At 39.7% G+C, this 24,697-nt stretch overlaps 1 protein-coding gene across 3 annotated transcripts in view; it reads right to left on the reverse strand.

Moving 5' to 3' along the window:
• Positions 1-24,697, reverse strand: part of BAIAP2L1 (BAR/IMD domain containing adaptor protein 2 like 1) — a 92,667-nt gene that overhangs the window by 27,339 nt on the left and 40,631 nt on the right. Inside the window, exon 1 of one of the 3 annotated variants that reach the window (XM_042972199.1) lies at positions 18,688-18,721. The exons of the other annotated variants lie outside the window; for them this stretch is intronic. Coding sequence (XP_042828133.1) covers positions 18,688-18,706 — 19 coding nt within the window. The 5' untranslated portion in view covers positions 18,707-18,721. Of the gene's footprint in view, positions 1-18,687; positions 18,722-24,697 lie in introns of those variants that run through there. 3 annotated transcript variants of the gene reach the window in all.

The following is a 24,697-nucleotide window of genomic DNA, read 5'->3' on the forward strand; positions in this document are numbered from 1 at the left end:
ATTTTATCATTTAGTGATTTCAGACACTGAAATAGTCTGAGTTACTTTCACATCCATTTTAAAATCATAAATAACTCTTGGCTACAGATGAAAAACAGTAACAACAAAAAAACCCCCTACTTCAATTATTTGAAAATTAAGCACTCTATTCTTGGCAAGTCAGATCTACTTTTTTTAAAAAGTCTAAAAATAATTGTGCTTAAATCACTCAGTGTGACTCAAGCTAGAATCAAAGCACTCACAATTTTTTTTTTTCATATGGTCATGAACTTTATCTCTACAACCGTATATAATGTGGATCTCTGAGAAGCACGTTGCCAAAACAAAAGCTTGTGCTAGTGTGGCACTCTTGTGAAAGCCAGCACTGCTGAACCTGGTGCTTGGTCTCGAGGCCCCTCCCACCTCGTGGTTTTCTCCCTGTAGGCAGCTGGGTGGAAAGGCTCACTGAAACAGCCCATTCACTCTGTGGCCAGGAGCAGAACACCCGACCTTATCCTGGTTATTCCTGCCCCTTACAGTTCGTGGAATTTAAATGCTGACTTTATAGCAGCAGCCACGGAGTCCTCGGTCAAAGAAGGATTAGAAAACATCTTTACTGTGATTATGGGAGCTGCCAAAAGTGTATCTTGAAACAGAAAATGAAAAGTCTTTATGTTCAATCTACAGAAGTTTATTCTTAAATATAGCAAGTGTTCCTTTATGTCTGAAATGTGGCATTGCACATGTTTATTTACTCTTAGCCCTGTAACCTAATTTTTCATAAATTACATTTGAGAAGAAAAAATTTTTTTGAAAAGGAGGGTGGAGCAGAGCCCACATTCTAATGGAGCAGAACTAAACACACACCCAAACAGGAACCAATGTGCTGGTCCCAGAAATCACAGACCATATGTACTGATCAACCATTTCCTTTTTCCCTTTTAGGTTCTGAGTACACATTCTGGGAAGAAACACCCAAGTACAGTAATATGACTCAGTCTGAGTAAATTATATTCTTAAATAGCATTACTAAAGGATTCACATATATACATATTTCAAAATCATGAATTTGACATAACTAAAAGTTGATGTCCACTATCAGTTTTAGGAACTTTGAATAAACATGTCCAATAATTTGGACAATACTATATAAAGATACGAATTTAAGCTGAATGGATTTAAAAAGTTAAATAACTAAAATTAAAGAGTATTACTTGTATGAACACATAAAAGTTTTCACTTGAAATACAGATTAGTTGTTGGACTGTTAATATATTTTCAACTAGATAATCCATTTTTTTAAAGTTTGAGAGTGAAAGACAGTGTGAGTCGGGGGAGGGGCAGAGAGAGGCTCTGTGCTATCAGTGCACAGCCTGATGTGGGGCTTGATCTCATGAACTGTGAGGTAATGACCTGAGAGGAAATCAACAGACGCTCAACTCACTGAGCCACCAGGCACCCTGACAACTAGATAATTCTTCATCAATTCACAGCATAAATTTAGAGAAACCAGAGGGAGATTATTAACAGACATGAGTAGCACAGAACAGGTGCTCAACGTGTAGGCACACAGACTCTTTTTCATTTATAATTGATCATGGATAATCAGAACACAGTATTTCCAGAAAGCACAGAGCAATGATGGAGTGAGTCACACACGATTTCCTCCCTGTTACTTCAAGTGGAATCAAACAATAAAATGAGACAGTAGAAGCCAACCTACTGTGGACCTAAAGTTACATGAATTATGGTAAACCTGACCAAAAAGTCACTGGAAAAAGGATATACTTTTTCTGACAATTTTTAAAATATCAAACGTGATGAGAAAATATAATGGAAGTAAAAGCAAACTACACGCAGATGGCTATGTTAAATACAAAAGTATGTATCCCACAGATTAGAGTCACCAGCACGGAATTAGTACAGAGGCAGATTAGTAACCATGAACACGTGACTCAACTTGAAAGCTTTACCAGCATCTAAGAATAGCCCTCAGGGCTGCCCACCCACAGTCCCTGGATGCAACTGGAGGTGCTCTTTTCTGGTGAGTGTCAATACTGTACCAGTAAACAACGTGCATGTAGGGATAAAGCCAAATAAGTGATAGGGTAAGCGTTTCATCCAACACTCCTCCAGAAATCTAGCTTCTGACCTGGCCAACTATAGTACCACAGTTCTAATTAATGTCTTCATGGAGACCGTAATTATTCTACCACTGATCACGACTTAGTCCACCCAAGAAAACAAGTTGGACAAACAGAAATCGTACATTAGAAGTATATAGTGTTCCAAAGTTCTTTCATAGTCTGAGAGAAAAGTAAAGTGCCAGGCAGCATCTGACTTTGTTAAGAAGAGATGACACTAGGGTAGCCACTAAAAGAATAAAGTGCGTATAACGACCAAGCAAACAGAGAGGGGAAAAAAACAATCAGCCAAAAAGAGGACAAGAGAAGAAATGAGCATAGGACAGACAGCAGAAAGTAATTACACTTAATGTAAATAGACTATATAATCCAATTAGAAGACAAAGACTGTTAGGATTAAAAAAACAAAACACCCAATTATATTTTCCTTAAAAGAGATACACTTTAAATATAGGGATACAGAGAGTAAAAGGATGGAATAAGATATATAGCAAACACTAACCAAAAGAAAGCTGATGTAGGTACATTAAAACCAAACAAGATGTAGTAAGTGGTCAAAGAGGGTGAGAAGCATTATTAGAATTAGACATAAAACAATGATTTCATAATGGGAAAAGGTTCATATGGAAGATGGAAAATTTTTTTATTCATAGGCAGCTATTAACATGGTCTCAACATATTTAAACTAAAGCTGAATTATAAGAAGAAATAGATTAATCAATAATTGTAGGAGACTTCAATATGCTTCTCTTGGTAAATGGGTAGAATGAGTAGGCAAATATAGCAGTACAAATGTAGATAACCTGAATAAGATGATAAATACAGGTGATCTAGTGAACATATATAGAAGACTATATCTGATAACTTCATTTTTAAAGCAAAGAGTATATTAAAAAGAGATCAAAAGAAAACCTCACTCTGTTTCAAAGGGCTGAAATCACAATGAGTATGCCCTTTAACCACATCAAAATTAAACCAGAAACCATTAAGAGAAAGGTAACCAGAAAATGTCCCTATACTGGAAATGAAGAAACAGACTTCTAAATAACCTACAGATCAAAGAAGAAACCACAATGGAAATTAAAATTATTTTGAAATAAAATGATAAACATAGGATATAAGAACATGTAAGATGTAACTAAAAATTGTGGTTAGAGGAAATTTATAGCCTTCAAATGCATATGTTAGAGGAGTGTGAAAAACACTAAACACTCATTTCAAGAATTTAGCGGAATATAATCCAATAATAAAAATAAATTAACTACTGATAAACATAACAACACAGATATATTTCAGAAATATTATATTAAATGAAAGAAGCCAGACTAAAAAAGCTACATACTGTATGATTCTATTTATAAAACATTCTGGAAAAGGCAAAACCGACAGTATGTGATAAACAAATCTGCTTACTCTGTGACCCAGCAATTCTACTCCTAGATATATTCCCAAGAGAAATGAGTGCATTTGTTTACCAACAGAAGCACAAGAATGTCCATAGCAGCTTTATTCACATATCCAAGGCCAGAAACAACTCAAACATCTATCAACACTGGAATGGATAAATTATAGAATGGATAAACTCACACAATGGAGCAGGAAGACCTGATATCTGTATATAAATTCCTCTCAAATCCTTGGCTAACACCTAAACTACACATGCACAGGGTGAGACTCTAAGAAAAACCAGCAGTTAGAAGGATGTAGAGTTTGGCAGAGATTCTCAGTAGGACACACATTGAGTTGTCGGGGGGAATACAAAGTTGGGAATTCAAGTCCCACCAAGTGAGAAAGGCTTCATAAATACCACAGGCTTCCCAGTGACATCAAGAAGGGACTTAGGAATAAACACTAAGTCACAGGACAAGGGCAAAACCAAAATAGATCCACCAGAAAAAAATCTACCAGTAAGCCTCCACGAATCAAGGTGATCTACTAGTAATGTAACTGTCTACTGGAATAAAACTTCACAATCTTAAGAGGAAGATAACAAAATAGAGTCTCTACGACATTTTTTTAGTTTAGTTATTTATTTTGAGAGACAGAAAGCAAGCTCACTAGTGGGGTAAGGGCAGAGAGAGAGGGAGAGAGAATTGCAAGCAGGCTCTGTGCTGTCAGTGCAGGCTCAAACGAGGCTCAAACCACGAACCATGAGATTGTGACCTAAGCTTAGATCAAGAGTAGGACGCTTAACCGAATGAGCCACTCGGGTGCCCTGAGTGTCTATAACATTTTATCACAATGTTCAGGACAGGAAAAAAAAATTGGTAGGGTGAATGACAAACTTACAAACTCTGAAATCATTTTAGTAGGATCATTTTCTTTTGGTATTCCAAAATGTATAATTATAATACTTAAGTTTATGTATAACTTCACTATTATAAATAAACTTATAAATTGATACAAAATTTTTTTCCTTTTGTGACTGGTTTACTTAGTACAATGTCCTCAAGGTTCATCTATGCTATAGGATATGTCAGAATTTCCTCTCTCTCTTTTTTAATGTTTATTTATTTTGAGAGACAGAGCATGAATGGGGGAGGGGCAGAGAGCGAGGGAGACAGAATCCAAAGCAGGCTCCAGGCTCCAAGCTGTCCAAACAGAGCCCAAAGCAGGGGCTCCAACCCATGAACCATGAGATCGTGACCCAAGCTGAAGTCAGATGGTTAACCAACTGAGCCACTCAGGTGTCCCAGAATTTCCTTTCTTTTTAAGGCTGAATAATATTCCACTGTATGGATATTCCTCATTTTACTTATCTATTCATCATGAGGAAAAAATGTTGACAGTCACTTTGGTTCTTTCTGCCTCTTGGCTATTGTGAGTAATGCTGCATAAACATGGGTGTGCAGATATCTCTTCAAGACTCACTTTATAAAAAATTTATTTTTAAAATAAATGTTTTTTTAATTTTGTTTTTTATTTTAGACAGAGAACATAAGCAGGGGAGAGGGGCAGGGGAGGAAAGAGAGAATGGAGCCTGACATGGGGCTTGATCCCACGACCCTGAGATCATGACCTGATCTGAAATCAAGAGTCAGATGCTCACCAGGTGAGCCACCCAGGTACCCCCAAATTTATTTTTTTAATTCAAGTATAATAAACATACAGTGTTCTACTAGTTTAAACTGATAAAAATTTTTAATAGTTCCAGAACTGTTTTATTTATTTTTTTAAGTATTTATTTATTTTTGGGACAGTGAAAGCAGCAGAGGGGCAGAGAGAGGGGGACAGAGGATCCAAAGCAGGCTCTGTGCTGACAGGCTGGCTGCAGTAAGCCTGATGTGGGGCTTGAACTCACAAACCACATGATCATGACCTGGGCTGAAGCTGGACACTCAACTGACTGAGCCACCCAGGTGCCCCAATAATTCCAGAACTATTTTAGGTGTATCACAGAATTGAGAAAATGTACAAATATGATGATGTTATTGGGAGCCAATATTTGCACATATTTCCAAAATATGTAAGTGCATATGCTTATTTTTATATGTCCATGTGTATATATGCATATATGTATGTATATACACAGGTATGGTTTTATATGTATGTACACAGTACACACTGTATACATGTATATATTTCCTAGATCTGTTTGCTGAAAGGATCAAGATGACACTTCAACAGAGCAATAAGCACATCTAGTATTCAAATCTTAGCTTCTAGTATCATCCCCACTAAAAGCAAGGAGCATTCCTCAGAAAAAAATAGCTGTTGATTCCACCATTGAGAAGGGACAAGATGAGCCTCAAACGTACTTTTATGCAAGAAAATAAGGACAAGAAAGAATGAATGAATGAGTGAATGAATTAGAATCACCCTGAAGGAGCTCCTATTGGCCCAATATAGGATGGTTTGAGCACCAAAGTAATTAAGGACAGTAAGAGGATATATATAAATAATTGAAAAAACCTTGGAACCCATGAGCCCACAGCAATAAATAGATACATAAAAAAAGAAAGAGGAGAGAAAGGAGGGCTTCTGTTAAAAGTAAAATGCAACAAGTACAGTAAACACTCATTCAGGCAAAATTAATAGATGCTGAATCTAGAGAACAAATGTTGATGAGGAATAAGAGATCTGCATAGTCTGGGTGCGCCTGGCTGCTTCAGTTGGTGGAGCATGTGACTCTTGATCTTGGTGTAATGAGTTCGAGCCCCATGCTGGGTGTAGAGATTACTTAAAAATAGAAAAATCTTCTAAAAAGTTTTTTAAAAAGATCTACCTGCTCTGGTCATCAATCCAGTGCTGGTTGATAAAGAAGTGTGTTGACATGAGAAAGAATACCTACCAATGCTCTGCTTATTTCATAGTAAGTCTCTGGCAATCTCAATCTTAGAAAATAGTAGAAATGGCCAAAGATCTGAAGGAGAAAGTTCTCTGAGCCAAACAGAAGTTGTAGCTACAAACCCAAACATTCTTTCCTTCTTGGAGAGGAGTGGAGTCCCTTTAGACACAGAACAAATGAACTTTTATATATAGACCTAGAATAGGTTTCCCAAAAGACATCGTTCTTCCATAATGAAAGGCCAGCAGCTACTGCTGGTCTCTCAGTGACAGAACACAAGATGTCTAAGAAGAGCTCCTGAAGATGAAAGGCTGGTTGAGGAGGCTGGAAAAGAGTGGGGTACTGTGAAAGCTAAAAGACTGGGAGCATTTTCAGAAAGTGAGGTGCTCTGCATTGTAATCACCCACAGTGAACTCAAGGGGCACAAACATGGGGTAAAGGTTAAAGCATCTGCAGAAAGATGCAATGGTGCCAGACAGGCCTCTGGTAAGTTCTTTAACCTCTCTCCAGGTCATCTCATGCAGCCTCAGTACTGTCAGCTGTATGGTGGTAACCAGAATATCTACTTCACAGGCTTAGGAGAGTACAGTGCTTTCCTGAGCTCTGAAAGGAAACACTGGCTGGTAAGGTGTGCATCCAGACAGGAGTAGCAAATAAGTTAAATAATGCATGAAACACAACAACAGAATGGGCCCACATGCTTTTCAACATGCTTTCTTTCTGAGTACTTGTTTTCTGGAAATAAAGCCCACATACTAGGTTGTCAACTTATAACTAGTTACCACATTTGTTTAAATATTTCTTGTTCCTTACATGTACACATCTGTGTATTCTTTAATATACTTTAGTATGCTTAAAATGTTTCAGAATAATTCCTAAAATTTACTAAAATAGACAAATGGACACCCACCTCTCCTAAACTCAGCTCAGTGCTCCTCTCATGTTTCTTTCCCCCTTCCTAGGGTCCCCAAAGGAAAAACTGTCCATCTCCTGTTGAAGGTATTCTTGAGAAAATGGCTAAGAAAGAATTCTTGAGATGTCTTTGGTGCAAAAAGATGATTTTATTAAAACACAGGGACAGAACCCGTGGGCAGAAAGAACCACACTAGGGTTGCGAGGAGTGACTGATTATATACTTTTAAGTTAGTGGAGGTAAGGGATAGCGTAGCCTCTAAGGAATTTGAAAGCAAGGATTTCAGGACCTTGAGGGGCTAGCTGCTGTTAAGATAAGGTTACTTTTAGTCTTTAATAAAACAAAAACATTAAGGAAGTAAGGCAGCCATGAGTTGCTTGAGGAAGGTCATGGTCTGCATGTTTCAAGTGTTTATGAGTGGGCTGCAAGCTCTGAGGAGATTTAAGCTACATTTCTCTTGCCTTTGTTTCCCTTACCACTATTATCAAAAAGGAATACACACAGTACTCTTTCCTCCACCTCAGAGCCTTTTCCTTTACTAAACAGAATACTTAGCACTTCAGTTTTAAGTGTTGACAATTCTTCTATAGTTATACTGTACCAGGAACGATCCATTGGAGAACAGACACATCTGACCACTGCTGGTTAGAAACCAACCACCAAGGGCACTTCTGGTTTCTGTGAAGAACTTGGAAGTCATTACTCTCTTACTCACATCAAGAAGCTAAATAAACTGAAAAACAACAGTGCTTCTTAGATTCAGTAGAGAATTAAGTTCACAGGTAAAGATCTGCCCTGAAAACCAGAGAGAGGCTAATGTGGAGAATCCTGGTTTACTGGCAGCAGAAACCAATGCTGGAGCCAGTACTGCTAGAAACTCTTCAACTGTAACTGATGGTTGCTGGAGGCTCAGCACGAACCAGCTTGAGCTAAAAATTCCAGGGGCGCCTGGGTGGCTCAGTCAGTTAAGCACCCGACTTCAGCTCAGGTCATGATCTCGCAGTCTGTGAGTTCAAGCCCCGCGTCGGGCACTGTGCTGACAGCTCAGAGCCTGCAGCCTGTTTCGGATTCTGTGTCTCCCTCTCTCTCGCTGACCCTCCCCCATTCATGCTCTGTCTCTGTCTCAAAAATGAATAAACATTAAAAAAAATTAAAAAAAAAATCCAGAGGGCTCAGTCTTAGGGGAGGAGTCTAGCACTTTCATGAGTATTACCTCTAGGAGCCCCCACCAGGTTCCTACCCTGAAGACTGGAGAAAATGCCCACGGGGCTTACAGGCAGGTGGAGGGGGAAAATAACCGTTCTGAAATCAGCCCAGCATTGTTCTGTTCTTGCTTTGTTCTGTGTATGGAAGGCGAGGCCTCAGAATAAACTGTTTTACTAAGGCCTTATGCCAGGTATTTTGACCCACTAAAAATCAAATACACCCCACAAAACAAAAAATGGAGATTTAAACCTAGAATTATAGAATTATCCCCCTCCCTAATACTTCACTACTACAGCATCCATCAACAGGGTTTACATCTGAGACTTCATTTAGAAGGATTTTGGGAGGAAACTGAAAGACAACAGTGGGATGGGACAAAGCAAGGACATCAGAGGAAAACTGAAGTTCGAAGCTCTTCCCAGAGAAAATCACAGAGGACAGAAACTTGGTGCTACATAAAGAAATGAAAATGAGTAAAGGAAACCTCATTTCAAATGGAGTCAGAAAGCCCCCAAGGGGGTAGTTCTTGCCCATAACCACTTGTGCCGTTTGCAGACCTCAGCAGGGAAAAGGCAGCATGTCTGAATTTCCCAACAGGAAGAAGCCTACTACCCGCAGGAGGAGGAAAGAAGATTTTCTCCAGCCCAGCAACAATTCAGCCAATGAGAAGTCACCATAAACCTGAACTCTCGCCCTCCTCCAATGAGCTTTCATTCCAAATAGCCCCTCCCACTTTGTCCTTTCCTCTGTAGAAGCAAACCCTCTCCTGTGTTTTCTGGACTTGCCTATGGTTTGTCATAGTCTGCGTACCCCCTACTGCAATTCCCAAATAAACTCATTTTGCTGGTCAACTAGTTGGCTATTTTACTTTTAAGGTTGACAGAAATGAAGAGCATTAAAAAAGGAATGAATGTGGGGCGCCTGGGTGGCGCAGTCGGTTAAGCGTCCGACTTCAGCCAGGTCACGATCTCGCGGTCCGTGAGTTCGAGCCCCGCGTCAGGCTCTGGACTGATGGCTCGGAGCCTGGAGCCTGTTTCCGATTCTGTGTCTCCCTCTCTCTCTGCCCCTCCCCCATTCATGCTCTGTCTCTCTCTGTCCCAAAAATAAATAAAAAACGTTGAAAAAAAAATTAAAAAAAAAAAAAAAAAAAAAGGAATGAATGAAAGCAATTAAACCTTGTATTTCTTATTCTTAATTGATACACTAGATAACTGTTTATTTGAAGTAATAGCAACAACATATGGAGTGGGTATGACTTATGGATAAATCAGATGAATAACAGCAGTGCTACAGAGGTTAGGAGGGAGGAACTGGTAACACTCTGCATAAAGACCCTGTGCTGCCTGGGAAGTGATACAGTGGTGTTTGAAAGTGGACCTAGATTGCCTGTATACTACCCAACCTTAGGACAACCACTACCAAAAAAAAAAAAAAAAAAAAAAAAAAAAGGTTTAAATATAATCAGTATGCTGAGAGGAGATAAAATGGAATATAAAATGCTCAATTAAAACCAGAAAGTGCAGGAAATGGGGAAGATTGTTTTAAGATAATGAACAAGTGCAAAGAATACAAAACAAGTACAGTGATGTTAATCCAATGACATCACTAATCATTTTAAATATAAGTGGTTTAAATGTACCAATTAAAAGAGAGACTGACAGAGTAGACTTCATGTACACGTGCCCACTAAGAGAAAGCTGAAATACATGGGGAAGAACTGACAGAGCTGTGAGGAGAAACAGATGAATCCACTATAATAATCACTGTGGACTTCAATACTCTCAGTAACTGACAGCAGGATGATTGAAGTGAACAGCATCATCAATCAACTGAATCTAAATGACAGAGTAAACTTCACCAGGCAACAGCAGAATACACATTCTTTTTAAGCTCACACAAAACATTCACCAGGACAGACCACATTCTGCACCATAAAACATACCTCAACAAATTTAAAAGAATGGAAGTCATACAAAAAAATGCCCCCAGACCACGGTGGGATTAAACTAGAAACAAGTAACAGAAATCTAGCTGAAAAAAAATCCCAAAATACTTGGAAATGAAACACCATACTTCTCAATAACACAGGGGTCAAAGAAGAAAACAAGAGAACTTTTTAAATATTTGAACAAAATGAAAACACAACATATCAAAATTTGTGCAATGCAAGCAAAAGCAGTACTTCAAGGGAAATTTATAGCACTCAATGCATGTATTAGAAAAGAAGATATAAAGTCAATACTCGAAGCTTCCAACTTAAGAAGCCAGAGAAAGAAGAACAATTTAAACTAAGGCAAGCGGAAGAAAAGAACCAATAAAAATTAAAGCATAAATGAGAATAGGATAACTATAATAAAGAAAAGTCAATGAAACCAAAAGCTAGCTCTTTAAAATGCTCCTGATAAACGTCTAGCTAGGCTAAACCAGGGAAAAAGAGAGAAGACACAAATTATAGGAATAACTTGCTTTATTGTGCTTCACAGATATTGCATTTTTTATAAACTGGAAGGTTTGTAACAACCCCACATCAAGTATGTCTATTGGCACCATCTCCCAGTAGCATTTGCTCACTTTGTCACTGTCACATTTTGGCAATTCTCACAATATTTCAAACTTTCTCATTGCTGAATTTGTTACTATGATCTGTGATCAATGATCTTTGATACTACTATTAGAATAGTTTTGGGGTGCTTTTAATCTCACTCATATAAGATGGCAGACTTAATAAATGTTATGTTCTTGCTGCTTCACTGACCAACAGCTCCCCTCCCTCACTTCCTCTCCTCTGGCCTCCCTATTCCCTGAGATACAACAATATTTATATTAGGTTAATTAATAACCCTATAATGGCCTTTAAGTGTTCAAGTGAAAAAAAGATTCATACACCTCTCACTTTATTTTTTTATTTGAAAGAGTGTATGTGTGAGCGAAGGGGAGGGGCGGGGGGGGGGGAGAGAGGGCTGGAGGCAGGGAGAATCTTAAAGGCAGGATGAGCGTGGAGCACAACGCAGGGCTCGATCCCATGACTCTGGGATCATGACCTGAGCCAAAATCAAGAGTTGGATGCTCAACTGAGCCACCAAAGTGCCCCACACCTATCACTTTAAATCAAAAGCTAGAAGTGACTGGGATTCGTGCTTAAGAGTCTCTCTGTCTCTGCCCCTCCCCCAACTCTCTTTCTAAAAACAAAAACAAAAAACCCAAAATTAAAAAAAAAACACTCCACAGCTATCAGAATGACTAAAATCCAGAAAACTGACAACGCCAAATGTCGAGAATGTGCAAAAATGGTATAGTTTGGCAGTTTCTTACAAAGGCAAACAGTCGTACTATTCAATCCAGTAATTGTGCTCCTAGGTGTTCACCCAAATGACTTAAAATCTTTTGTCCACAGAAAAACCTGTACATGAATGTTAATAGCAGCCTTTTCATACTGCCAAAACTTGGAAGCAACCAAGATGAATGGATAGACTGTCGTGGTACATGTACACAACTGAGTATATTACTCAGGGATAAAAAAGAAAGAAACTATTAAGCCACGAAGAGACATGGAGAGCAAGCTTAAATGCATATTGCTTAGTGAAAGAAGCCAGTCTGAAAAGGCTACATACTACAAAATTCCAACTAAATGACATTCTGGAAATGGCAAAACTATGGAGACAATAAAAAGATCAGTGGTTGCCAAGGAGGGTGGGGGAGTGGATACTGTAATGGTAGACGTATGTCATTAAACATTTGTCAAAACTCATGTTAACACAAAAAGTGAACCTTGTGGCACCTGGATGGCTGAGTCAGTTGAGTGTCCGACTTTGGCTCAGGTCATGAGCTCACGGTTCATGAGTTTGAGCCCAGTGTTCGGCTCTGTGCTGACAGCTTTGAGCCTGGAGCCTGCTTTGGATTCTGTGTCTCCCTCTATCTCCGCCCCTCTCCCACTCATGTGTTTTGTCTCTCTCTCTCTCTCTCTCTCTCTCTCTCAAAAACAAACCAAAAAAAAGTGAACCTTAATGTAAACTATAGACTTTAGTTGATAGCAATGTATCTATACTGGTTCATCACTGAGTGGGAGAGAGAGGAGTATGTGGGAAGTCTGGGTAAGATCTGCTCAATTTTCTGTAAACCTAAAACTTCTTTAAAAAAACAAATTTATTAAAAACAAAATAACACAAAACAACAGCCGTCTGGAACGAGCAGTGATTAGGAAGCACTGCCCTGTTCCGAGGAAAACACATGCAGAGTCTGAATGCTTCTAGAAGTTACTCATGGACAAGAACTTGCATTCTGATTCTCAGTTACCTGTGTGATACCAGTGCCTGCCCAGCACATAACAGTCCTTAAAAGTCTAGTCAATAAGTAAGTGTACTGAACAAATGAATTAGAGGGTAATTGCAGTGAGAAAGAACATAAAGTAGTATAGTAGGGCAGAGAAAGGAAAATCTGGCAGAAGTTTGACCCATCATATGGTGGTATCTGTAGTATTTTATTTTATTCCTATACACGTAGGTATCACAGAAAGTCCTACAGGAAGAATGCTTTCTGTTAAACCTGAATGCCTGATCCCTAACTTGCCTTCTCTCTCTCTCTCTCTCTCTTTTTAATCTACTCAACAACTGGATCTAGATGGAGAGGCTTCTATTGTGGCAGTACAGACGCTGGCTGCATCTGGAGTGTGAGCACCCAGCATCCATCTGTAGGATCCTAAGCCCCGGAAGAACAAGCTCTCTCAGCCAGGGCTGGCACCCACACAGACCAGTTTCCATCCGCAGAGCCTCCAGGAGCAAATTCCTGGCATCTTTTGTTTCCAATCACCAAGGTTTAGTAACCCTGAGGTTTGGTCTCAGAGAATCCTGAGCCATAAACAACATATTAAAAAAAGAAAGAAAAGAAAAGAAAAAAAACAAAAACCAAAACCAAGGGACATTTTTATTTACAAAATTTTCATTCTGCCAAACAAAAAGCTATAATACCAGACTATGTGGGTTCGATTCTGGACACTTGGCAATCCAGGCTGCGAGGATTAAGTGTGCTAACAAGGGAAAGGTTCCAAGACCAAGACGCACACTAAACACCCAATGCTAGACTCCCTTCTAGCTTCTGATTTCTGGTGAAAAGTGGGAAGGGAAGGGAAAGATAATACAGAAAGGAGGAAGTTGGTATAAACCACTTATTTTGGATGTTTGGCAATAAAAGAAGGTAGCTAGAGAAAGGAACAATAAATTTTTTTCTTTTTTAAGAAAGGGAATGACAAAAAGTGTGAAGGAAGAATAAATGAAAACCAATAAACTCCATATATGAATTAATTCTTAACTTATATATAAAAATGCTTTAAAAGGAAAATATTAGTTATCTTTGCATAGAGACTTAATCTCCATGGGAATTATCATTAGAAAACATCCTGGATATTTAAACTCAAGTCTTTTCAGTGAAGCAGAGAACAAATGCACGCCCAATATCAGAAACCAAGTCTTTCATCACCTAAGGTAATACCTAGTAGAGACATCTTCTCTGAAAATTAAACCAAATATTATGTAAATGTAGGGGAAGATTCGGGAATTAGGTGCCAGTTCTGTCATTAGGACTGATAAACTGATTCGGGAAGCAAATTAGTTTATTTCCTACTTCATTTTTGATCAGCAATTACACTAATTTAGTCCACCTGCTGTACACAAGCACTGTCAAGTCAAAGCACAGGATTTGCAATGAAGGAAAAATATTCCCTGAGGTGTATTTTAATGTACTACTCTTATTTTAGCTAAAAGGATGACATTAGGGAACCTGGGTGGCTCAGTTGGTTAAGCATCTGACTTCGGCTCAGGTCATGATCGCACAGTTTGTGAGCTCGAGCCCTGCTTCTCTCCCTCCTCACCTCTCTGCCCCTCTTGGGAGTCTCTCTCTCTCTCTGCCCTCGCTCACTTGTGCCCTCTCTCAAAAAAAAAAAAAAAAGGACATTAACTTATTCAAGCTTATCAATTATATATCACCCAGGAATAATTTATCAATTTTGCATCCATATACAGATTACAAGCAATTGTTTTCTTTACATGTCAATGTAAAAAAACAGCATCAAAAGATTAAAAGTTTTCTACAAGCTATTAGTAAGTTAACATTAATTATTCATCTTCATTTTTTCATTGATTAGTAGATTAAGGCTAAAATACAACCATTTTGATACTAACAAAAATGAAATCAGGTGTATTATCAATAATGAATGAAACTGAAAACTAGTTATTCCTTATGGTGTCACTAATTAATTACAGGATTTTCAAGGCTAAAAAATGCTACATCTTAAGTTTTAAAAGTTCTTTAAAACTTTGAAACAGGACCCCAACACATGAAGACAAGGACAATATGTAGGTAAAGAAGGCACTAAGGGGCTATTTCAGTTCAGTATTACTGAGTAAAACCATCTTAAAAATTTTAAGTGAAGAATTTTTGGTGCACCTGGGTGGCTCAGTCGGTTAATCGTCTGACTCTTGATCTCGGCTCAGGTCATAATCTCACGGTTCATGAGTTTGAGCTTGCATCGGGCTCTGTGCTGGCAGTGTGGATGGAGCCTGTTTGGATTCTCTCTCTCCCTCTCTCTCTGCCCCTCCCCTGATCGCATGCTCTCTCTCTCTCTCAAAATAAATAAATACACTTCAAAAAATTTAAGTGAAGAAGAAGTAAGGATTTTCATTGTTTTAAGCAACCAATTGTAATTGAACAAGTTTAAAAACAGTATAAGAAAGGCTACTGCTCCCAACTTTCAGATGGAAAGCGATTTATTCTTTTGATCTAAAACCACACACTCCAAGATGTTAGACATTGGGTAGTCTTAATATGATGAGAATTTAAGGGAGTTTACACAAAATACAGACTCCCTTTATTAGACTGCTTACTCCACAAGAACTGAAACACAGAGAAGAGAGTAACTCTGCTTTTGCAGTTCTGATGTTGTTCTCACCTTCTCTACCTGAGAGGACAAGATGGCACACCGGCACACACTGTAAGATCCTCAAAGGTAACGGCAGCTCACACGTATTGACTGAGTTCTTCCCTTGTGTCCAGAGTTGTGCTCACTGCTGTACAGAGGTGACCTTTTCTAGTTAGTCCTCACAACCCAGAAGGGAGTACTGCTGTTACCCACACTGTTCAGAGGAGGAAACCACGGCTGTAAGAGGTTCAAGGGTTTTCCCACATTTACACAAGAACTAAAAGGTGGGAGAGCTGGAATGTGAACTCACGTCTGATCTTAAGCCTGTGCTCTCAACTACTCTGCATCCTCTCTCAGATATGCAATGAGAAACCATGTAGAAGACGAGTCACATTTTCTCTACTTGGTACCCAAGGACAGGATGATGCCCAGTGTGTGTCAATTACAGGGAAAGGAATATCTACTCAACATCAGCCAGAACACTTTAATTATTAGTGTTGTCTGAAAATGGAACAGGCTACCTCTGGGGGGCTGGGCAGCATCACTTGGGTAAGGCCTGGCCTGGTTGCTTAAAGCCATTTCAGTTCATAGTGTTTGGGTCATGCAGGAAGTAAAACCAAAGTGGTGGGGCTGACTCCCCAAGGCACCCCATGAAAATCAGCTACCCCCAACTACCAAGATCCAAACACACGTGCGTACGTATACACACACGACCTACCTCCCAAACGGAGTGGTCAGTGGTATCTGCTCCATGCACCTGAACTTTGGAAACAAACTAAAAAGTGTTTTAGGAAGGGAACTAGGGAGGCATACAAACAGGATTATCCATTACATATATCATCTGTAAGATGGACATGTAAATAAAGAGCCCCTCACAGGACCTGGTGAGAATCAAAGGAGAAGACAGAAACGAAGCACCTGGCATGCCGTGATCCTCAGTAATTGTTGGTTTCCTACTGAGGGAAGCCACAGGGCATGGAGTGTTAAGCATCAATGTGGTTGGGCAAGCGAAACAGGGCCCGACTTGTTCACAGGGATATAGAACTACACGTTCACACAGTGAACTCCAGACTCACATTTCCAGTTGCCGCCTTGACATTTCCACTTGCCTACTAGGCATCCCAAACCCAACACATCTAAAAGCAAACCTTGACCACCACCACCCCCGCCCCCGCCTCACCATACCCCCTTGTCCACACTTGTCATCCGGTGCACAGCAAACCCCACTCTACCTTCAATCCCAGTCCAAGCCACCATTCTTTCTCAGCTGGGCTGGCACAACAGCCTCCCAACCGGTCTCCCTGTTTCCACCCTCCTACACTCTATTCTTTGCACAGAAGCCAGTAAGAAGCTTTTAAAATGTTAAGTCAAACCAAGTCACACCTGAGCTCAAAACATGCAGCGGATCCCCACCCCCACCACAGATTAAAAGGCAACATTCTTATGAACACCCACCCCTATGTGACCCGGCCCCACCCTTGCACCTGCTGTACCTGTAGCCTCATCCCTTCCCACTCTCCCATCCTCACTGAGTCTCAACCAGACTGGCTTCCACACTGTGACCAAGTTCACAAGGCCTCAGGAATTTTGTACTTGCTGGACTCCACTGGAATGGTCTCTCCAGACATCTGCCTGTGGCGCTCCCTCCTAACTGCATGTCCCTGACCACTCTCCCTAAAATGGCCCCTTTCCATCCTTTTCCTCCATCACTCGGCGCCTCGCCTTGTTACTATCTGGCATATTAGGCATGTTCGTTTACCACCCACTAGAAAGTAAGTTCCCAGAGAGCAGGGACTTCTATGTATTCTCCCCAGTGACTGCAGCAAAGCTACCAGATAGTAAATGCTCATTTATACTGTGATTTAAACGAGGAAAGAAAAACTACTATAATCCCTCGATTACTGAATATTTGGTTTTATGTGCTTTCTTTAAAAAAAATTTTTTTTAATGTTTTTATTTATTTTTGAGACAGAGAGAGACAGAGTATGAGCAGGGGAGGGGCAGAGAGAGAGGAAGACACAGAATCTGAAGCAGGCTCCAGGCTCTGAGCTGTCATCACAGAGCCCGACGTGGGGCTCGAATTCATGGACTGTGAGATCATGACCTGAGCTGAAGTCGGATGCTTAACCAACTGAGCCACCCAGGAGCCCCTGTGCTTTCTTTTTTTAATGTGCTTTTCAACATACCATGCAATGACTCCCCTCCTTCCCCCCGCTGGTTAAGGGGCAATTTTTCACAACAGAAAAGAAACAAACCCTGTACTCATCCTTATATGGCAATTCTCCCCCTCGGAGTCCCTACACATGGCTCTGCCTTGGTACCAACAGAAGAAAATGTAAAGTGAAATGTAGGCAGCCATCAAAAACAATGAATAAACCGATTACTTATTAACACAAAGAAACAGAAGTGGAGTGCTAAATTTAAAAAAGCAGCGAACAAAGTAGTTTATATAGCCGCAGATTTAATTATGTACAAACATTTTAAAATAATAAAGGTAGAAAATGTGTTTATTAGGTTCATTTTTCAGTAGGTATTACATTTTTTAAAAACTTGAAGTATATTTAAATGCTCATTATAAAATGAAAGTATAATTCTAAACGTCTTAGAGGACTCATAAGTTATTTAAAATATTAACATGAAATGGGAAGTTGGGCAGGACTGAGAAAATAAAAGTGAGGTAAGATTAAAATACTTAATCACACACCCGCACACACATAGGAAAGAGACCTTAGTATGTCACAAATTCTGTTAGAAAAATGGAAGCTGCTGACTATCAGCCATGGCTCTGAGTTATAAATACCTGAGTCATCTATATATCAGCTTCACTTCACTCAAGAGTCACAGGGGGGAGACTTATTCTGGACTCTTAAGAGTCCAGTTCTGAGTTGTAAAGGGCTTGCCATTCAATTTGCTCTTTAGTCATCTTCCAGTTTTTATTTTATCTTTGAACCCATGCTCCTGAACTATTAGTCAGCATTTAATAACTCAAAATCCTTTAGCCTTACTAATTTTTAATTTCAATTTGAAATGACACAAACACAATCTGTAGGCCAGCACTCAAAATAACAAGGCTGCAACTTCAACTTGTACCCATTACACCCATGATCCTTAGTCCTAAATTCCAGGCAAATTGAAATATATCCCTCCCCCAATTGTTCCCCCAACCAGAAACCACCACCCTTTCTACCTCCAATGCTGACCATCATGATATTCAGCATTCCCTGACACTCAGCTTCCCTCCACTTACCCCACTCGGGTGTAATCATCTCTTCCCATGAAATCCTGTAGCCTTTGTATGTCTTACTCTCGCACTCACTCCTGTATTAAAGGTACGTATGTATATATTTTCTTAATGTCCCTCACTATGTTGTAGATATCTTGAAGGTAGGGCCAAGTTTATGAATGCTGTAAATGATAGCCATGGTTTCAAGAGAGCCTAGAGAAACCTGATTCACATTAGACTGAAAGAAGCCCAGTACCCTTATGAGATACTCATTTGGTTGACCAACAAACATTTCTAAGCTCATCCTAGAGTATCTACTTCTCACATACTTGCCTCACCAGCCTTCCCCTCCAGCTGACTCTGCTAAAGGACGGGTTAGGACACCTCCCCCACCTCAGAGTCCTTCTAGACACATTGTTGTCAGCACATCTTCACAGCTCCTTTGCAGGTTTTATAGGACATGTCCCAAGGCCATTTCCTGTACTGAATCAAATTCTGGTTTCCTGTTTCTTCTTTCCACTGGGTTTAAGGAACAATGAACAGGGGATCCAAATCCTTCTGTCATGTGCCCAGTCTTCCAGATTTCAAAGACTACTTTCATAATTTGTTCCCTATGTAGAAATCCAACTTCCGTGGGGTCCTCCTTAAGGAATACAAAATCACAAATTCAGACCTAAGTACAGGGTTTTAAAAGCTGTGCTGCACCTGAGAGGTCCTAAGGCTGATGCTCCCTGAGTCTGGGGGAAGCACTCCACTCTCCATGCAATCAACACACCCCCAGCTCTACTCCTAATTAGTTGTGTGAAGGTTGACAAGTTACTTAAACTAAGCTTCTGTTTACTTGTCCATATAAAATGGGAAGAACATCCCCAACTCAGAGGACTGTTGGGAGAACCGCATGAGCCTCCTGATTTCTGAACTCTTGTTGGCGCCAGCAAAATTCATTTACTGTGCTATTCATACTGAGTCGGGGCCAAATAAAACTCTTCACAAGTTACTGCAACGTTAGGAGGTAGCATGTGTGAGACGTGCTGCACAGCACAGAGCAAACTGTCTAAAATATTTCTGACCAACTGGGGTCCTAATTCAGATTTTCAGATTTCTGCTGAAAAGTTGGGAATAAAGTCGTACATGATTAGATGGTCATGATAGTGCTGCTGGGCTGCCTGCACTTTCTATGGGACTGGGAAACGTGTGCAACTAGCCTCCTGAATTAATATGTCTAGTATGTTGTTTATAGCAGGGATTTACTAGGATGCCCTGTGCTGGGAACTTCTCAGATCAGCATACTTACCTTTTTTGATTTTGGGGGATACAATACACATAACACAAATTTATCAGTGGCAATGTTTAGAATATTTACAATGTTGTACAACCATCACCACTATCCAGCTGAAAAACATTTGACCCCTCAAAAAGGAGACCCTGCCCTCATCAGCAGTCATTCCTCATCCATCTCTCCCCCAGTCCCTAGCAACCACCCATCTGCCTTCTCTTATGGATTCGCTGACTGGAAATTTCATATAAATGAAACCATGCACTCATATGTGGCCTTATCTGGCTTCTTTCACTTAGCATGTTTTCAGGGTTCACCCATGTTGTAGCACATATCAGTATTTCATTCCTTTTAATGACTAAGTGATATCCCATTATAAAGACATACTACATTTTGTTTATCCATTCCTAGGTGCTGGACATTTGGGCTGTTTCCACCTTTGGGCTATTGTGAAAAGCACTACTAAGATTTCATGTGGGCATGTAAAGAGCTAAGGAATGGAACTGCTGGCTCACACCATAACTCTGTTAAAATTCTGAGGCAAGTTCTTTTCCAACACCGGTGCTTCCTTTTACATTCCCATCAGCAATGTACAGAGGTTGCGATTTCTCTACAGCTCTACCAACACTTGTTATTGTCAAAGTTTTTTTTAATGTTTATTTGGGGGGGGGGAGGGGCAGAGATAGAGGGAGACATAGAATCCAAAGCAGGCTCCAGGCTCTGAGCTGTCAGCACAGAGCCCGACGCAGGGCTCGAACTCACAGACCACGAGATCATGACCTGAGCTGAAGTCAGACGCTTAACTGCTTAACTGACTGAGCCACCCAGGCACCCCTGTCTTTTAAATTATAGCTAGTCTGTTGGTTATGAAGTGCTCATTGTGGTTATGACCTGCATTTCCCTAATAGCTAATGATATCCAGTAACTTTTCATGTGCTTGTTCGCATCCTTACTTTTAATAATTTTGTTAAGTCATTTGGAACGCAAAAGAGTACCTAAGGAAGTACATTTATTCCCAAGTGGCTGAAGATCAAAAACTGTCAGAACCCCACTTGTACTAACAAGGAGTCTACCCAATCACCCACCATGGCTGTTGTTTTCCACCACGGCATCACAGTGTGCTTGGAAAGTCAAGTCCAGCTCATATCATGATTCGAACTACACCTATCGTTGGCATATCCCTCGCCCTTTTACTTACCTATTCTCCTTCCTCAGCCTGTCATAGAGGCCACACCCTTTTGCTGTTGCTAGAGCCACTTTTTCTTGGCATGCTTCAAAGTCCCTTCCCTTCCTATATTTGTACATTAGAACTTAGTGAGTTTGTTTCTGACACATAACTTTGGGCCTAGCACGGTGTCATGAACATAGTAAGATAGCTCTTCCAGCATTTTTAAGAGAATGTGAATAGGCCCTATCAACAATGATGGTGGTGGTGAAGCAAAGCCCTCTGGGTCTCCTGAGCCACTGCCCCTCACTGTGACCTGTGCAGTTGCTATGGCCCCTGACCAGCTCTCCTCTGGCTATAGCTGAGAGTGTAAGAATGAGGACTCCCACACTCTCTCCATCCTGAGTTGATGGCACACACAATATCCTTTAAGGAGAAGACCAATTTGACTAATTGTGAAAATTTGGTTTAAACAAGATAATTTTCTCTTCATATACTTCAAAAATGTAACAGATCGGGCAAATATAATAAAGTTATGAAAAATAGGCAATGATGTTTCAGATGTATATTCAGGATGTGCCCACCATGCAATCAGAAAGCACTAAATGTTCAACTGACTAATCTTGGTTTGACGATTCAGCTTTTACATCTCCAGTTTTTACTAATTATAGTGCTTCGTTTGCACACATAGTTATGTCAAAGCTAAGAAAAAGAATGCTTTTCTTACAACAATTTCTATAAGCTAGTACAATTTACAATACAGAACCTCCTCTTAAAGTTTAGGAATTTATACATATGCCAATATTCCTCTGATATGGGGACTTAAATGGCAGGTGCAGGGGCACCTGGGTGGCTCAGTCAGTTAAGCGTCCAACTTCGCCTCAGGTCATGATCTCGCAGTTCAGGAGTTTGAGCTCCTCGTCAGGCTCTGTGCTGACAGCTCAGAGCCTGGAGCCTGCTTCAGATTCTGTGTCTCCCTCCCTCTGCCCCTCCTTTGCTTGTGCTCTAAGAATAAACATTAAAAAAAACTTAAAAAAAGTTAAATGGCAGACGCATATGTAGACTTTATAAATTATTCATTTATAAATTATAAGCCTATCTTTCTCTACAGTTACTATAGCTTAGATCTTTCTTGCTCCCAAAGGGACAAGGACGTGTTGAGTGAATGTTTTCATTGAAAATTGAATGGACAAGAGTCACTTGCAAAGTCCAAAGGCATTTGTTACATGTACAATTCCAGGACAATCTTTTTTCAAATCCCAAACTGAAAATAAACAATAAAAATTAATAAAGGTCATATTATAAATACTTGTAAGCACAAAACAGAAAATCTTCATAATATCCGATGAAGAAAACACAAAATGCAGGGTCGCCTGGGTGGCTCAGGTGGTTAAGTGTTCGACTCTTAGTTTCATGTCCAGTCATCTCCTCACAGATGGTGGGTTCGAGTCCCACATCGGGCTCTGCACTGATGGTGCAGAGCCTGCTTGGGATTCTCTTTCTCTCCCTCTCTGTCTGCCCCTCCCCCACTCACACTGCCTCTCTCTCAAAATAAATAAACTTAAAAAAAAATACAAAATGCAGACGCATGAATCAGTTCAATCAGTTTCAGACTATGTGATGGTTCACTATTTAACACAACCTTTTATCTGCCAAACTATAACGAGCAGGATAACCTCGAGTGCCTTAAGATACAGCAAGTCAGAAAAAACACATCTTTGGGACACCTGGGTGGCTCAGTCGATTAAGCATCCGATTTCATTCAGCTCAGATCATGATCTCAAGGTCAGTGAGTTCGAGCCCCATGTCAGGTTCCATGCTGACAGAGCCTGGAGCCTGCCTCTGATTCTGTCTCTCTCTCTCTCTCTCTGCTCCTCCCCCACTCATACTCTCTTCTCTCTCAAAAATAAACATTAAAAAATTTTTTTAAAAAAGATATTTCAGATACTTTTTTTTATTTTTAAGACCTAAGACTGATTTTGAGTGCCAATACAAAATTATAATATTTTAAAAAATTGCATGACCTAAAAAAAAATAAATTGTATGACCTATAAGCATTCTATCAATAACAAAAGAACACCTGTGATTTTGTAGGTTCCTTAGTGATGAGGAGATAAAATCTTCTGTTTTGTACCCAATTTAAGAAACCGGGCCAAACAAATTAACAAATGATTCAAAACGTAATAGTTGACTAAACAAGAACAAGATACAGCCTAGATTTATGTAATGGTGAGCTATAAGGACCTCAAAGCAAAATTGTAAACTCTCCAAAGAAAGTCTCCTGTTATTTCTTGAGAAATAAATGAGAACAAACTTTATTTTTCCATGCTTTAAAAATGAAATGACTGATTCATACTTTCTTTTAAATATTTTGCTAAAACACTTTCTTCTGACCATTTCTGTTTTCCTTTTCTACTTTTTCAGTATTTTCTACGTTTTTAAAAATAAACATTGTTTGATTTAGGGACAAAACTGGAAGTTTTATACATATTTCAATTTCCTCTCTTAAATGAGTACTGTTCTGGGTTGAAGTGTGTACCTAAGATAAAGATTTATGTGTGCACTACAAGTACTACAAACACACATTCTGACAATGAATTCTTCAAGTGACTTATTATTTAACAATTAAACACAATGGATTAAAATATATTTACCTGCCAATCATGACTACAGAGCTCTTCAGCTCTTTTATTCGTTCCTCCCAACAAGGCAAAGCGGTTGTGCTCTTGAGCACATACTACTGTGGCTATTAATGTATGTTAAACCCAAGCACTTAGCAGGTGGTAGGGAACTGCCTTTCAAGAAAAAAGGGTATCAAATTGCTCACACAGTCACTCAGTCTTCACACGTAAACAACTGTGTGGTATTAAAGTTCTTCCACCTTCAGGGTAAGGTTCCTGGGAGGGGCCAGGTTGTAAATAGTTTAGGCCTCTTGTGGGCCAAACTTCTCTGTTGCAACCACTCAACTCTGCCATAGTAGCCTGAAAGTAGCCACAGACAATACATGAACAAGTGGGCCTGGCCAGGTTCCAATAAAATTATATTTACAAATAGGTGCTGGCTAGCCCTCTGGCTCTGGTTTGCTCACCCCTGCAGTTAAGGTACAACTAATAAAAGGTGATACTTTAGCAAAATGAATTTGAAAGAGACTTGAAAATATATGCTAATTCTTATTGTTACCTTCAAGTGGTTTAGAGCATTTATCATAAAAATGACTAAAATTTGGTATTTCCCTTGAATGATTAATATTTTACTTCTGGGGCACCTGGGTGGCTCAGTGGGTTAAGCAACTAATTTCAGCTCAGTTCATGATCTCCCTGTTCGTGGGTTCAAGGCTTGCTTTGGGCTCCCTACTGACGGGTCAGAGCCTGGAGCCTGCTTTTGATTCAGTGTCTCCCTCACGCTCTCTGCCTCTCCCCCACTCATACTCTGTCTCTCTAAAAAATAAAACATTAAAAAAATTTTTTAAAAATATTTTACTTTCAATTACAGTTGAAAAAAAAAAACAATGACACATTTTCTGAGTATTCTCTACAAGAGGAGAAGAGACTATATTCATAAAGAGCCTTTCATTTTCAAGAGAAATGAGCAGG

The sequence above is a fragment of the Panthera tigris genome, chromosome E3 (genome assembly GCF_018350195.1).
Source record: "Panthera tigris isolate Pti1 chromosome E3, P.tigris_Pti1_mat1.1, whole genome shotgun sequence".
Classification (NCBI taxonomy): domain Eukaryota; kingdom Metazoa; phylum Chordata; class Mammalia; order Carnivora; family Felidae; genus Panthera; species Panthera tigris.